The following is a 13,899-nucleotide window of genomic DNA, read 5'->3' as shown; positions in this document are numbered from 1 at the left end:
CTAGCTGTTACAGCCAGTTGGGGCGTGACCCAGCAGATGTTTCTCCTTTCCCCTGTAAACTTGCCTCTCTAATAAAAATAAATCTTTAAGACAATAAACATTCTAATGAAAAGACAGAAAATTCAGAAATTTTTTTTCAAAGATCCAACCAGGAATGAACCAGCAGATAAAAGATCTATGACTCTGTTAGCCAAATACAAGGAAAGTAAATAGAAAATAGACTCGAAGTATGATATCGTCAAGAGCCTTGTTTTAAATATGAAGACAAAAATGAAGGGATAAATAGCGATGCAACATGGAAACGGCACGTGTGGGAAGATTAGGGTGACCATTTAACCCAGAAAGGGGGAACAAAACCTGCTGACGACCAAAGGATCCTTGCAAGTGACCACTGATGAGTCCGTGCCCTCCGACCAGCTTCCACTCCTGCCGCGGAGCTGGCAGCGGACACTCCACGGACAGACTGCCCCGTGTCTTCACAGCTGGGAACTTCTCCCCAAACATGTCTTTGTTTATTTGCAGGTCAGAGTTACAGAGGGAGGAAGATCTTCCATCCCCAGACAGCCACAACAGCTAAAGCTACACCAGGCCAAAGCCAGGCTTGTTCTGGGTCTCCCGGATGACTGCACGTGGGCCATCTGCTGTTGCTTTCCTGGGTAAGTTAGCAGGGAGCTGGAAGGGAAGCAGAGCAGTCTGGACACAGACAAGCACCCACAGGGGACACCAATGTCACACCGGCTATGCCACAAGGCTGGCCCCCACAGCTGCAGACTTTAACATCTGTTTCTGAGCACTGGAGAAACCCAAACAAACTCCGAGATCTGAACACAGCACATGAGCCGAACACGCTGGTCCAACCCCATGCCCAGTGAGCCCGTGACACCTGTTTCTTTACGCCCACACACTGTTTACTGGGGCTTTCATTCTCACATTTAGAAGAAAAAAAAGTAATGAAGATGAACACCACTGAGCATGCTCCCTGACACCCAGACCAAGTTAAATGAGAAGTCAGTCACAATAAGAAAACCAGTTAACTTCCCCCAAAGCACCTGGGAGTCGATAACATCCTTCCAGAATTGTCACTGACTCAAAGCGGAAGCAACAGAGGAACTGGAGAATATTGTGAATCGAGAATGAGCACACAACAGCCTGTCAAAACGTGCGAGTTGGACAAGGTCCGATGGGAGGTTCACGGACTTCGTGGTCTCCAAGGAGACCAGCAAGCTAGGAGGAGCCCGGAAGTGGTAAAAGAATGGAAGCAGAGAGCGTAGGCCCCTTCCAGCCTCGCTGAAAAAGAAACAGGGAGGAGGGGAGGGACGTGCAGCCGCAGGAAGTCCACCCCTCCACGCCGGCAAGACGCATGCTGCGGATGCCCAGGCTGCGGCCACCAGGGTGGCAAGGGCAAAGCTGGAGGACAGGTGTGTGTGACCTGAGGTTGCGGGTCAGTCTGCCCTAAGGAACCCAAGGACGATGGCGGGGCCCAGAGGTGGCAGAGGGTGAGAAGGCATGAGGAGAAGGAACGGGGTCGCAGGGCTTGGAGCCTGGGTGGGGCATGCAGCTTTGGTTTGGAACCTGCAGAGTGGTGAAGCCAGGCACGGCTTCAGGAGCCCCGTGTGGCCAGCAGGGTGGCACTGCACTGCCCACTCTCCTCTCAGGCCTTCCCAGAGTGTCTCTCACCAGGCGCTGGTGCTGCTGCCTCAGCTTGCCCATCTGGACAACCTGGCCTCACAGAACCTTGGACTTCTCCAGCCCAGGCCCCCTGCCCACCACCAGGCCCACTCACTGTCCAGCCCGATGCCTAGGATAAGAGACGCACTTTCTGCTCCTCCTTCCTGGGCAGCCCTCATTCTCAGCCCGTGCAATGTCTTGGAGTAAGCCTGGAGTGGCCCCCCTGACTATCCCGGCCACAATGCTGCTCAGGCCAGCCCCGTTCCCCAACTCTGCAGCCGATCTGTCGGTCGGTGGACACTCACCCAGCAGGCTCTGTCGCTCTTCCTTCTTGCGCGCCTTCTGCTTGGCCTCCAGCTGCACCACCGACAGTGACGGCCCCACCATGGGGCTGGGGAGGGCGCTGGCCGCAAAGCGTGCCAGCAGGCCCAAGCCACTCTCCTCCAGGCCTGGCGACAGGGCCCGCTCCCGGGTGCCCAGCCGATAGCCACCAGCGGCCTCAGCCTCCTCCTCCTCCTCCTCCTCCTCCTCGTCCTCCTCCTCCTCCTCGGAGCTTTCATCTAGCATGCAGAAAACAGGGAGCAAGTCAGATCCCTGGCCTCAGCGTGTGCTGTCCCCACCGCCACCCCAGCCAGAGCAGCCACTCGACTCTTGCCTGACCTTCAGACATCACCAGGAGCCGCTGGGGAAAGGCCCACCCCACAGTACCGCCCATGACCCAAGGCCCCAGCAACAGAAGCCTGGACCAGGACCGCCTGCTCAGCCCAGAGGCAGGCAGCAGCTCTGGGTGTCAGGGTGGGCTTCTGCACGGAGGGTCCCAACATGCACCTGGGCTGTGGGCAGGGGGACAGACACACGACAATGACTGGAGACAGCGTTCTCCACAGTCTCACGCACGCGCACACACGCCCCGACGTAAACATGGAGGCCGAGAAGGAGTCAGGAAAGGAGAGAAGGAGGCAGAGGGAGGCTGGGGCAAGGAGGGCCAGGGGTGAGGCAGGGGCGGGGCTCAGGCCGGGATTCTAGGCAAGGCACCTGGGGGCTGGCAGCAGGAGAAGGTGGAGTCTGGTCTGCTCTGGGAGTAATGGGACCTGGACCCCAAAACTAACTCTGGGCAACACTCCTAAGTGGAGCCTGGGGCAGGCGATCAGCACCAAGCCCCTAGTCTCTCGGTAGCGGCATCTCCCAGCCCTCTGGCCTGGCTAAGGGGAGGGTCTCCCAGGATGTCACAAACACTGACTACTATCGGCAAGCTTGAAGAGGATCAAACAGGAAGCAGGGGCTGTCCCCTGTGAGTTGCAGAGGAGCTGTGTGGCCCTGGGAGCCAGCTACCACCGTGGTCTCCTTCCAACAGGGACACGGAGGCTGCACAGGCACAGGTCCACGGACCACACGGCAGAGCTGGCCCTGGTGATGGGGAGGAGCCTGCTTCCCCCAGTAGCAGGGGTCTCTCACCCTGCCCCCCCAGGTCAGGCAGACATGGAGACGAGGGCAGAGCAGCTGGGTGGCCAGAGGGGTGAGAAGATGACGAGGCACCCAGCCCTCCACTCAAATGACAGACTACATTGAAAAACAAACTTGGCTTCTGGCCTTCTCAGAGACTACACCTGACTGACCCCAGCCAAGAAGCTGCTGAGTGGCAGGGAGCCCCAGCAGAGCTGTGTGCCCAGTGGCCTAAGGGCCAAGGAGGGTGAAGGGACTGCGGGAAGTTGGCCTGGGAGGGCACGGTGGGGAGGACCACTCCCGCCAGCAGCCAGAGGCAGGAGGCCACCCTTCATGACCAGCCAGGGAGCAGCCTGCGCCGTGGGGTTGGCTTGGGGGGGATGGTCGGCCAACTCCACATTCTCCCGCTGACAGCCCCTGCCAAGGCTTACTCAGTGCAACTAGACGGCGAGGTGGGTCTGTGGGAGCCTGCTGGGCCCCTGCTGAGAGGGAGGCGGTGATGCGGGTGGAGGGGGAGGAGTCAAGGGGAAGACAGGGTTTGTTACAGGGGTGACAGGCAGGAGGCTAGCGGGAGCGATGGATGAAGCAAGCAGGGACAGAGAGGGGCAGCAGGGGCAGGCAGGCAGCGTACACTTGCGACCATCCACATTGCGACGTCACATGGCTGTCTCCGCCCCAGTGGGCCACAGCGGCAAAGCAGGCTAAGTGTAGGCAGACTTTCCACAGCACCTGGGTCCCCTTATCAGGTCTCCCTGGGATGGGCCAATTTGAGCAAGGTGGTGGGTGGAGAGAAGGGGCTCCCTGGGGTCGGATGCGGGCCCCCGGGACCTTCCCCTTCTAAGTCATCCTATCCCGGGGGCTGCTGGGGTGCGCAGACTCCAGGACTCCGGAAATCTCCCCCATTTGGAGGGAGGGGGACCGGGCTCTGGGTTTCTCAATGTCAGCAGCACCCACCCGAGGCTGCAGGACGCCAGCAGCAGGACCGTCTTGACATCTTGCAATGAATGAAGCACTCGGAAGACCCAAGTTCAAAAACACACATGCTTCTTGCCCACCAAGCAGCAGGGCACTCCCCGCCTCGCCCTGCGCCCTGATGCCTGCCACGTGACCCCTCTGCCTGAAGCCTAGGTCTGCTGGGGCAGTGGGATTACAGGGCCATGAAGACCGAGCCAACAGAGCCTTGTCAAGGGCGAGGCGGGGGGAAATCCCAGCAAAGCAGCTTGGGGGAGATGCAAAAAAAAAAAAAATTGCATTGTGGGGGAAAAAAAATATCTATATATAGTTTTTACATGTTGGCTCATTTTCAAAGGGTTGGCGGTTACAACGTGGTTTGGTTTTCCCAAGACCCGGTAAATGCGGAGCGATCTGCTGCTGCCAGACCCGATGGGGGCGAACCCCGAGGAGGGGAAATGCAGAGGGCACAGAGAGAAAAAGGGTGTTGCCTACCTACGGAGCAACGAGCCCGGCTCGCCCCCAAGCTCAGTGACCCGCTGCGCCGTCTGCCCTACTCCCAGCCTTCGCTTTGCGTCCAGTGTGCAGCGTGAGAGCAAATGCAAGAGACCGAAACAGACATTCAAAGCGTCATGGGGAGGGGTCGGGGGTGAAGGTATGGTCAAGCTGCTGGAGGAGAAAGCAGACACACTGGAAAAGCAAAGCCAATTCAGTGTTTTAGTATCAGGGTCGGAAGGCCCTATTACCCAAATATCCCTTTGGAGACCTCATCAACAGCCTGCTCACACACCGGGCTGACGGAGCAGCGGAGCCCGGCCCCTCCTCCACTGGGGCTCTGCCCCTGCCACGGCTGTAACCCAGCCCTGCGCCCGCTCTCAGGGCCGCCAGCCCCCGCCCTGAGAGGGTCTGAGGGCTGCCCGCCTCTCTGAGCTGGGACGGGGAAGCACAAACACTTGGAAGCTGGAACCCTGGCTTTAGGGGGTCAGGGAGACTGGGGGTCCTGGCTCGGCCCAGGTGAGGGAGGAAACGGGTCGGGGGGATGGCGAACCAACCAGACTCGTGCACGGAGGGCCTAGGCTGGGGAGGCCTCGAGAGCAAGGTTGGTGGTGGGTTAGAGGCCTCTTCTTGCTCAGGACACCATGGTAGCCCAGGGAAAAGTAAGCTTTGCAAAGGGCATCAGCCGCCCTGTGGTGCCATCTCCTAGTCAGCCAAGTCCAGCTCTGTCCATCAGGAGGGACATGGGAGCTGGAGAGCAAGGCTGGGAAAGGTGGGCGGTGTCCGGTCCCAGGCAGGCTGGGATACCCACAGACCCTTTGCAGGGAGCCGGTGGGGGAAGTGGCCAAGAGGCAAACCCTAAAGCCAGGGCCAGGAGACCTTTCCAAGAGTTCACTAGCTTCTCGGGCCGCCGCTTTGGACCGGAGGGCCTGGAGAGCTGAGCCCTTCCCAGCCCAGCCACAACAGCTCAGACATCAGGACAGCCAGAGCCGGAGCATGCCAGGACTGGGGGTTGGACCCTCCCAGGAGCCCTGCGGAGCGGGAGTGAGGCTACCCAGGGTGGCACCTTCCCGAGCACAGGGCTCCGGCTCCCGGCGTGGCAATGAAGCCACCAGCGGAAAGCAGGGATATCCAATAGGCTGGGCCCTGCGCTGCCTTCAGGCCCTCCCAGAGGTCTGCGTCCTAAGACAGGGATTCACCCACTGACGTCTGCCAACCACAGGTGAAAAACTGCGTTTTCAGCAAATAAAAGACACACAGCAACTTAAAAAAAAAAATGATGCTGGGGTGACAGCAGCTGACTTTAAACCTGAAAAATGAGATGAATGCCAACAGCTAGCAGGGATATTTGAATAATAGAGAAAAGCAACTGGATTATCCCCTTGCTACTCCTCGTAGGGTGGTGAGGAGGGGAAGGGCAGGAGGGGAGGGGGACTCATGAAGGGGAGCGCCACCTAACATCTAGTAAGGACACAGCAAGAGAGACAAGGCACACGGGTTTAGTTAAAAATGAACTCGTTATGTTTAATAAAGCTTGGTATTACCAAAATCGTGGTACAAACATCAAGTCACACGCCCACACGACAGAATTGCATTTACAAAAGGGCCCGAGTCTGTGGCCTGGGCGGGCAGAGCAGGGGAGGAGGAGGCGGGCTGGGGAGGAGGGCGGAGGGCCGAGAGGAAGGAGAGCAGAGGAAGCCAAAGCCCAGACCCAGCCCACAGACAAGCTCCAAAAGAGCTGCTCAGCGACATCATCAATGGTACAGTACAAATAAAACAAAAGGGGAAATTAGGCAGTAAGGCAGGCTACGCTGCCAAGAACCCAGACGGCTGCCTTCCCGGGCCATCCGAGCGGACGGCCGCGGCGCCCGCCATCTCTCCTGCGCGCATGCTCGCTCGCTCGCTCTCACTCACTCACACTCGCTCGCTCGCTTTAAAGCAGGGAAGGTATTTTCTGATTGGAGCTAGTAACCTTGGTCAAGCGAGTCCTCCGAGGAGTCACTGAAGGGAGACCGGACCTCGGCCTCTCGGAGCAGCAGACAGAACGGCTGCTTCCTGCCGCCGGCCGGCTTGGGGTTCAGAGTCCTGGGGCCCGCCAGGCCCCGCTTGGGGAGCTTGGGGCCTGTGGCCGATTTGCTGTTCTTTGTCACCATGCCACACAGGAGGGAAGATGCCAACTTGGAGCTGGAGGGGGCCTGGGCGGCCCACTCGTCCTTCAGGAACCCCTCGTCTTCCTCGGAGTCCGTATCTGCAGTGAAGTAGTGTTTAAGGTAAGTCACCAGCCTGGGTCGGGTCTGGGGCCGCACCATCCTGAGTGCTCCGCAGCACACACCGGGACATGCCCGCTGGCCATGGGAAGCACTGCCGTGCCACCACGCCGGCACACGCCACCCTGGCCTGGCCTCTCGCTTCCTCCCCAGGAGGCCTCACCCATCGCAGCCATGTCAGCCTTCGCAGGCCTCAGGGGACAGGCAGATTGTCTCCTGGTCACAGCATCACCACCCAACAGCCCCTTGCCAGCCCACGGGCTCTGTGCGGGAGGGATCAGGAGGGACGTGACCCAGGAGCGGAAGGGCTCCCGAGAGCCGAGCACGCACAGCTCTCCCCAACTCCCACACAAACAGACCCCAAGGATGAACGCAGCCACGGGGAAAGCCCACGAGTGATGTCACAGCCGGTACCCCTGCCGTACGCACACACCACTGAGAGGGGGCCACTAATCCTTCCTGGCCAATGGGCACAGCACAGGCCCATTTGAATCCAACCCCAACAGATGCCAGCTCCATCTGTTCCAACAGGCTATCTAGCAAGACAGGGAGAAGACACCGCAGCCCAACTCTGTAATCCTATGATCTGGTAAAATCCACTCCAAATGGCAGAAACATTAACGAACACAGCTGCGGCTCTGGCAGTGCCAGGTCCAAGTTCAAATGAAGCTACACCAGGGGGGCGGGAGAGGGTGGCTGCTTCCACCCACATCCAACTCCAGGAAGGCCCAGTCTGGGATAGGCCAAGATCAAGTCTCACATTCGGCAGCCCTGCCAAGCTATGAGCCATCCTCCTGCCTCTCCTGTGCTCCAACAGGTGTGTCCTGGGGTCACACCCTCGGCCGCAGAGGCCAGGCGGTGGTGCCAAGCAAGCTGGCTTCCTGCAAAAACGCACCTCCTACAGCCCAGACTGAAACAAGGCTTTGTGCTATCTTCTGCCTCCTGCGCAGAGAGCCGGGTCCCTGCTGGGAAAGGGCTGGCCCTCCGAGGCCACACCAAGGGCACGCAGGGAGAGCGCCACAAGACACCCTGTCTTCACAGTGGCACCTTGCGCCACCGGCCTGCGGGAGAGGGGCCGTGCCTCCCAGGTTCTCTCCCCAGGAAGATACAGACCAGGCCTCACCACGCAGACCACCAATCTGAGCCTTCTCACACGGGAGCACTCCAAAAGCCACAGGCACCAAGCTCACCCGACTTCAAACTTGACCCTATCCACACGCAGCTACAGGTGAGGCAAAAGGCAAGTGTGCCCACACTCACAGACCATGCCCACTGGGAATGCCAAAGCGCAGAAGTGCCCTTGCCCTCTCCTTGACTGCAAAATCAGCAGAGAGGGCAACAACGCCCCGATCCTGTCCCTCTCTGCCGTGTCCACCCCTGGCCAGGGTCCAGCCAGTACCGCGTGGTCACACCCATCTGCATCACAGGCCCCGAGTTAACACATCTCCTTCCACAAGGGACATAAGCAAATGGCCTGCCCTATGGCCCCAGCACTCCAGCCCTGGAGACCCACGAACCCAGGGCCGACAGAGACACACAGCCTCGAGAGCCAGCAGCCAAATCCTGCCCAGCGGCCACGTTTCACCTCTTGACCCACAGCACTCACGGCTCCGCAACCCTGGAAGGCAGTGTTTTTCACTCCAAGCCCACAAACACTTGTATTTTCTTTCTTTAAAAAAAAAGGCACTTTAGGCTCGGCTGTGGTGTGGCAGGGAAAGCTGTGCCTGCAATACCCACATGCGATCTAGGTATCAATTTAAATCCCGGATGTTTCACTTCTAACCCAGCTCCCTGCTAACACTCCTGGGAAAGCAGCAGGCGGCCCACAGGCTTGGCCCTGCACCCACATGGGAGACCCGGATGAAATTCCTGGTCTCTGAATTACGTCTGGTCCAGCCATGAAGTGTTCAGACTTTTGGGAACTGAACCAGTGGATGCATCTCTCTCCCTCCCATCTTCCTTTCAAATAAATCTTAAAAAAAAAAAAGGAAAAAACTTCATTATAAATGTTAGACACGCCCCTGTTTTGCACTTGATGTGACATTCAAACTCCTCCTCACCCCCTCCCACAAGAAACTATCCAGGGTCCATCAAACCAGAAAGGACCATGCAGTGGCCCTGACTATGGCCCTGACTATGGCCCTGACCGTGGCCCTGGCTGTGGCCAAGGCTTCCACCCCTGCCAGGGCCAGGACAAGCGTGGCCAAGAGGCAGGAAGCAGGCCTGCCAAGCCCCTCCAGCCTCTCTCCAGCAGCTACACGCTCAGCACCTGCCCAGCTGGGGTGCGTGGCACTGGGCTCACAGACACCACGTGAGCACTCACGGCCTCCAGCAGCGGCCCTGCCCGGGGAACACCCCCGGAACTGTGACACGGCAGTCTCCACAGAATACAAGGCTCTTTGAACAGTTGGAGAAGAAATGGAATGTGATGATTTCCCAGCACACGGGACCTCAACCTTCTGCGCCCTGGGGATCTTCTCGAAGCCGGTGCACGACGGCGCACTTAGAAACACGTGGGTACGGAAACCGTTCTACAAAGTCCCACACGCACGAGCTTTGTGAGACTGGCCCTTCTCAGGTTCCACAATCCCATGCCATCTCCAGAACGACCCCACCGGACATGGCCAACGTGGGACACGGCCAGCAGAAGAAAGCTCCAGGCGAGTCTGACAGGACCAGGTCTAACCCCGGCTGAACTGTGTCCATCCGAGTCCCACACGTGCGCGACCTCCCGGCCTCGGCAAGTCTGGTGTAACAACGCCCGGGAGACTCCGTCTAGGGCCCCGCACACTGCACACGCCACCCGGCTCTTCCCACTCAGCCTTCCCGAGCGAAGGCAAACATGGTCACGCCTAAGAACCCCAAGGGCAGCTGCACTCCGATCTCTCTAGGGCCCCGCAGTCACAAACTCTAAGACACATAAAGTCTCCATATCGATGGCTTCCGTAGGAAGTAGGGAGCGCGCACCAGCCAGCTGGTCCACACCCAACACCCCCTCATCCCCTCCCACCCAGAACTGGTGGCCAACCAGTCGAAGGCACCCACCCAGCACACCCATCCAGCACACGCACATCCACCCCAAGACGCCAGTTTGCCCTACACTTCTGGCCAAGAGACCTTAGAGCACGCCCGAAGAGAGAAGGAAGGTGCAGGAGGGAAGGGGTGGGTGGCACAGGTTAGAGGCTGCACAGCGCCAGGCCGCTACTTACTGTAGGAGTAGCTGCTCACTTCCGAGGTGAATGGGGAATGGGCCAACTTGGTCTGGCCTCTGGCCTTGAACCCCAGCTCCATCTTCCTGGCTTTGGCAGCCCTTTTGTGTTTACCTTCTCTGGTGGATTTCAGAGACAGGCCGAGGCCTTTGGCCAGCGCCTTCCTGTCCTTGCCCAGCAGGCTGTCGTAAGGGGTCAAGTATCTGCCACAGCCCCCGGTATTCCTGGACTTGCCCCCAGAACTGTCAGAAAGCTTGAAGGGTGACTTGAGCTTGTCCTGCTTGGTGAGGGACAGTGCCTTGTCCAGCTTGCTCGCCAGCTGCTCCTGGTCGCTGGCCATCTTCTTCTTCTTAATCTTCAGCTGGGGAGGGAAGTTGGGTCCCAGGTTAAGATGCTGGCCAAAGCAACACAGGAGCTCTCAAGCCACCTACTGCCTTCCTGGCCCCAGGCCGCAAGCTGCACAGCGAGGCTGGGCTGGCCTCACGGGCTGATGTGAAGACAGAGGCCACTCCCGGCAACGCCTGGCCCAAGGCATCAGACAGCTGCTGCTGTGGGCTCCAGCATCCCCACAGCAGTACGGTCCCACAGCACCTTCAGCGAGCAGAACTCAGAAGGCTAAAGGGAGCTGCGCTGAAGCAGCAGGAGGAGCAGGAAGCAAGATGGCAAACCCAGCAACCTGCTTATCCCAACCTCTCCAGCAGCCGATGAGCCCAGCCCAGCCAAGCACAGGGCCCGGAGCGGCTGCGAAAACGCCTGCCGGGAGCGTGCCTTGGCTGCCTGAAGCACAAAGCACAGCTACAGATTCCACAGATTAAATTTCTGTCAACTGTATTCACTTGCTGAAGCAAAATGTGCAGTTTCAAAGCAACCGTCGCCTTGCATTTCAGCATCTCATCTGTGCTTTTTCTGACCAAGAGGCACTTCATAGTTGGGGAGCAAATCCAGAGAGTGTCATTTTCACAGCCATAAAATCAGCCCTCACAAAAGCCACAGGGACCCTAACGTGCGAGCTGGGCCTGCCTCCTGACCAGCAGCCCAGTCCCCCGTGCCTCACGGGGCTGGGGCTCGCGAGGTGATGGGTCCAACAGCACTTAAACGGCAGGGCCTTTAGCGATGACAGAGCCAAGACCAACCGGGAGCCAGTCCACCCTGGAGAACTCACGGTGCCGTCACCATGGAGCACCCTGGTTTCTCTGAGCCACTGGTGGCACAGCAGACAACCACAGCAGTCAAGCACTTGCTTCCTCATGTGGCTGCTGCAAAGGGCCTGGGACACGCCGAGGCGGTGGCTGCACGCCCAAGGCTGTGCAACTTCAAAGTCTCAGAGCTCCCCCGGACCCCAGGAGAGGGGGAAGCAGTCATTCGGGCACTAAGGCAAGCAGGCCTATGCTTTCCGAACAGCACACGGGGCCGACACTCGCACCCCAGTTGGGCAGTCCACCACAGGATTACTCACCTGACTGATGAAGTCGGCCGAGGCTTCCTGCTCATCCAGAGCTTGGCTCCTGCCCCTGGCTTTCCCCACTGCGACCAGGGCGTCGTGTTCCTCTTCGGGCCCCTTGGGTCGCTTTCTGATCCCTGTTCCCAGCTCATAGCCATCAGATGTCAGCAGGGACTTGCCGCTTAGCCTGAAACGCAAAGACATCACTGGTCAGCACCCTGCGCCAGCCAGCACTCGTGGCCCTGGAGGCTGAAGCCAGAGCACGCTCTCTGCACAGCTTTCCTACAACTACGGTGCTGGGATCCTGGGAGAGTCACGAAGGAGGCAGAATGCAAGTTCAATGAGAAATGGAAGAAAAAGTTAAGTTAGCATCCTCAGCCGGCCTGTTTCTTGCGTTTACACGCACACACACACCACTCCCTCTCTCAGACGTATAAACACGTATACCCGCTCCTGTTACCAGGGACACACCTCTTTACCAAAACTCTGCCAAACGCAAGGATCAGAAATGCCAAACCAAGCCACTGGGACGGGAGGGGCAGTTAAGCTCAAGAGCTGGCAGGAAGGCAGTGCTGTCCACCAACGTGCGTGGCCTCAGAGCCAGCAGCAGAGGGCCAACCAGCCCAGACACTGGCTCCTCTCGCCTGCTTCCAGCCGGCCCTTCCCTAGCTAGAGCAGTCCAGCTCCGCTGCAGGCTGTGCACCTGGCATGCTTTGCTCTCTAGCCACAGACCCGCCAGGCTCTGGAAAGCTAGCACCTGACCTGAAGGCCCAGGAAGGGATGCAGCCAGGCCGGGAAGGCAGGCCAGTCAGCTCCCTACAGAGCCTGTGCTTCGGACCACTGGGCCGAGGCCTAGGCTGCTGCTGGTGGTCCAGCCTTGCGCTGGCTTCTGTGCCAGGAGCACCCCCGCCTTGCAGGACTGGTCAGAAACATACCAAGGAGGCTCAGTGTGAGCTGTGGGGGCCCACGGGGCCATCCCACCGTCCTCACCTGAGCCCTCTGAAACCCCCAAGGTGCCTGCCGTGAAGACCAGGCTGCCTAGTGTCTGCCCCGCCCTGGCGCTCCAGGCTGGAAGAGCTCCGTCCTGTGCTGTGATGGGTCCCCCGCCTGCTGCTCCACGCTCTGCCCTCCATGTGCCCAGGCCTGGAGAAAGAGCCCTCTGCCCAGCACTGAGCCCAGAAGCCCGCGGAGAGCCTTTCCCCAGGCATGAGGCAGACACAGTACCACATGGGGAGGAGCCCTGGGGTCGGCCCAGGCATCGCATAAAGCCAGGAGGAAATGAGGACACATCTGATGGGGAGAACCAAGCAGCGGCCTGAGCGAGCCCCTCCAGGTGGGGCCCAGCAGATCCCCCCAAGGGACGAGGTGAGTGGACAGAGCAGGAATTGGTCCCTAGTGCAGCGGAAGCAGGTGTGGGTGGCTGGAAGGCAGCAAATGCTCAGAGCACGCCACGGGAAGCCTCGCTGGGGTGGGGGGGTCCCAGCTCCAGGAGCTGCCTCGCTGCTCCTGCTGGCCCCAGCAGCTACCAGTCCAGCTGCCGAGGGCCTGGAGGTCCCCGGCGCCGGAATGCAGGCACCGCTGGGCCCCGCGCTCCTCCCCACCGAGGGGCAGCCTTACTTTCCGCTACTGCTGCGGCTCTTCCCTCGCTTGCGGGGGGGCGACAGGGCGCTCGGGGCGTGGCTCCGTTTCCGCGGCCTGCCAGGGCCTCTGCGTGCCAAGCTTCTATGGGGTTCCTCGTGCCTGTCCCTTAAAAAGAATCACAGGCTGGGCTGTGAACCTGGGGGCAGCCGGGGAGCGGAGCAAGGCGAGCAAGGACGGGCACACCTCTGACACCTGCACTGCCTGCTGGCTGGGGGCGCCGGGAGGGGCACTCACTCGCAGTCCCTGCGTCGTTGCAGCTTCACCAGCTCGCGCTGCTTCTCCTTGTACTGCCGCTGGACCTCAGCCAGCCGCATCCGGAAGTCCAGCTCCAGGGCATCCATATCCTCCAGCGAGGACTTCATGGCGTACATCTGAGGGCGGTGCGGATAAAGGTGAGGGCTTGGTCTAGCCATAGGACTCCTTGGACCAGTGATATGGCTTTGGGGTTACAAGACCCTGGCTCCCATCCATGCCCCCCCCACCTTCCTGGCGCTGCTCGGCCATGCGGCCCCAGCTCCCGACGACAGGAGCAGAGTGCAGGGCCATGTGGGAAACAGAGGTTTCGTCGCCAAGCACCTGTGTGCTATGGAGCTGTGGAGGCTCAGAGGGCAGAAGCCGCTTGCCTGAGGCCTCGTGGGCAGCAGGAGGCAGAGCCAATATGGCTCCCACACTGTCCTCCCCTCTGTCCAGCTGCTACCCACACAACATACCTGGGGTGCCATCAGATGGACAGACCGAGGCCCACAGATGGGAGCCCGCCAGTCTGGGACCACACAGCGGGTGG

The 13,899-nt window shown here is 59.7% G+C and overlaps 1 protein-coding gene across 3 annotated transcripts in view; it reads right to left on the bottom strand.

Moving 5' to 3' along the window:
- The window catches only part of TNRC18 (trinucleotide repeat containing 18), a 73,498-nt gene that overhangs the window by 20,160 nt on the left and 39,439 nt on the right, over positions 1 to 13,899 (bottom strand). The window contains exons 12-17 of one of the 3 annotated variants that reach the window (XM_040990028.1): positions 13,350 to 13,486; positions 13,092 to 13,220; positions 11,490 to 11,661; positions 10,034 to 10,394; positions 6,530 to 6,805; positions 1,974 to 2,228 (exon numbers count right to left, since the gene is read on the bottom strand). In XM_040990028.1, coding sequence (XP_040845962.1) covers positions 1,974 to 2,228; positions 6,530 to 6,805; positions 10,034 to 10,394; positions 11,490 to 11,661; positions 13,092 to 13,220; positions 13,350 to 13,486 — 1,330 coding nt within the window. Of the gene's footprint in view, positions 1 to 1,973; positions 2,229 to 6,055; positions 6,806 to 10,033; positions 10,395 to 11,489; positions 11,662 to 13,091; positions 13,221 to 13,349; positions 13,487 to 13,899 lie in introns of those variants that run through there. The other 2 variants (XM_040990029.1, XM_040990030.1) reach the window with 2 other exon arrangements.

Source organism: Ochotona curzoniae, unplaced genomic scaffold (assembly GCF_017591425.1).
Source record: "Ochotona curzoniae isolate NIBS_2020 unplaced genomic scaffold, NIBS_Ocur_1.0 contig_54, whole genome shotgun sequence".
Taxonomy (NCBI): domain Eukaryota; kingdom Metazoa; phylum Chordata; class Mammalia; order Lagomorpha; family Ochotonidae; genus Ochotona; species Ochotona curzoniae.
The sequence above is the reverse complement of the archived record's forward strand: the minus strand, read 5'-3'. Positions and strand labels throughout refer to the sequence as shown.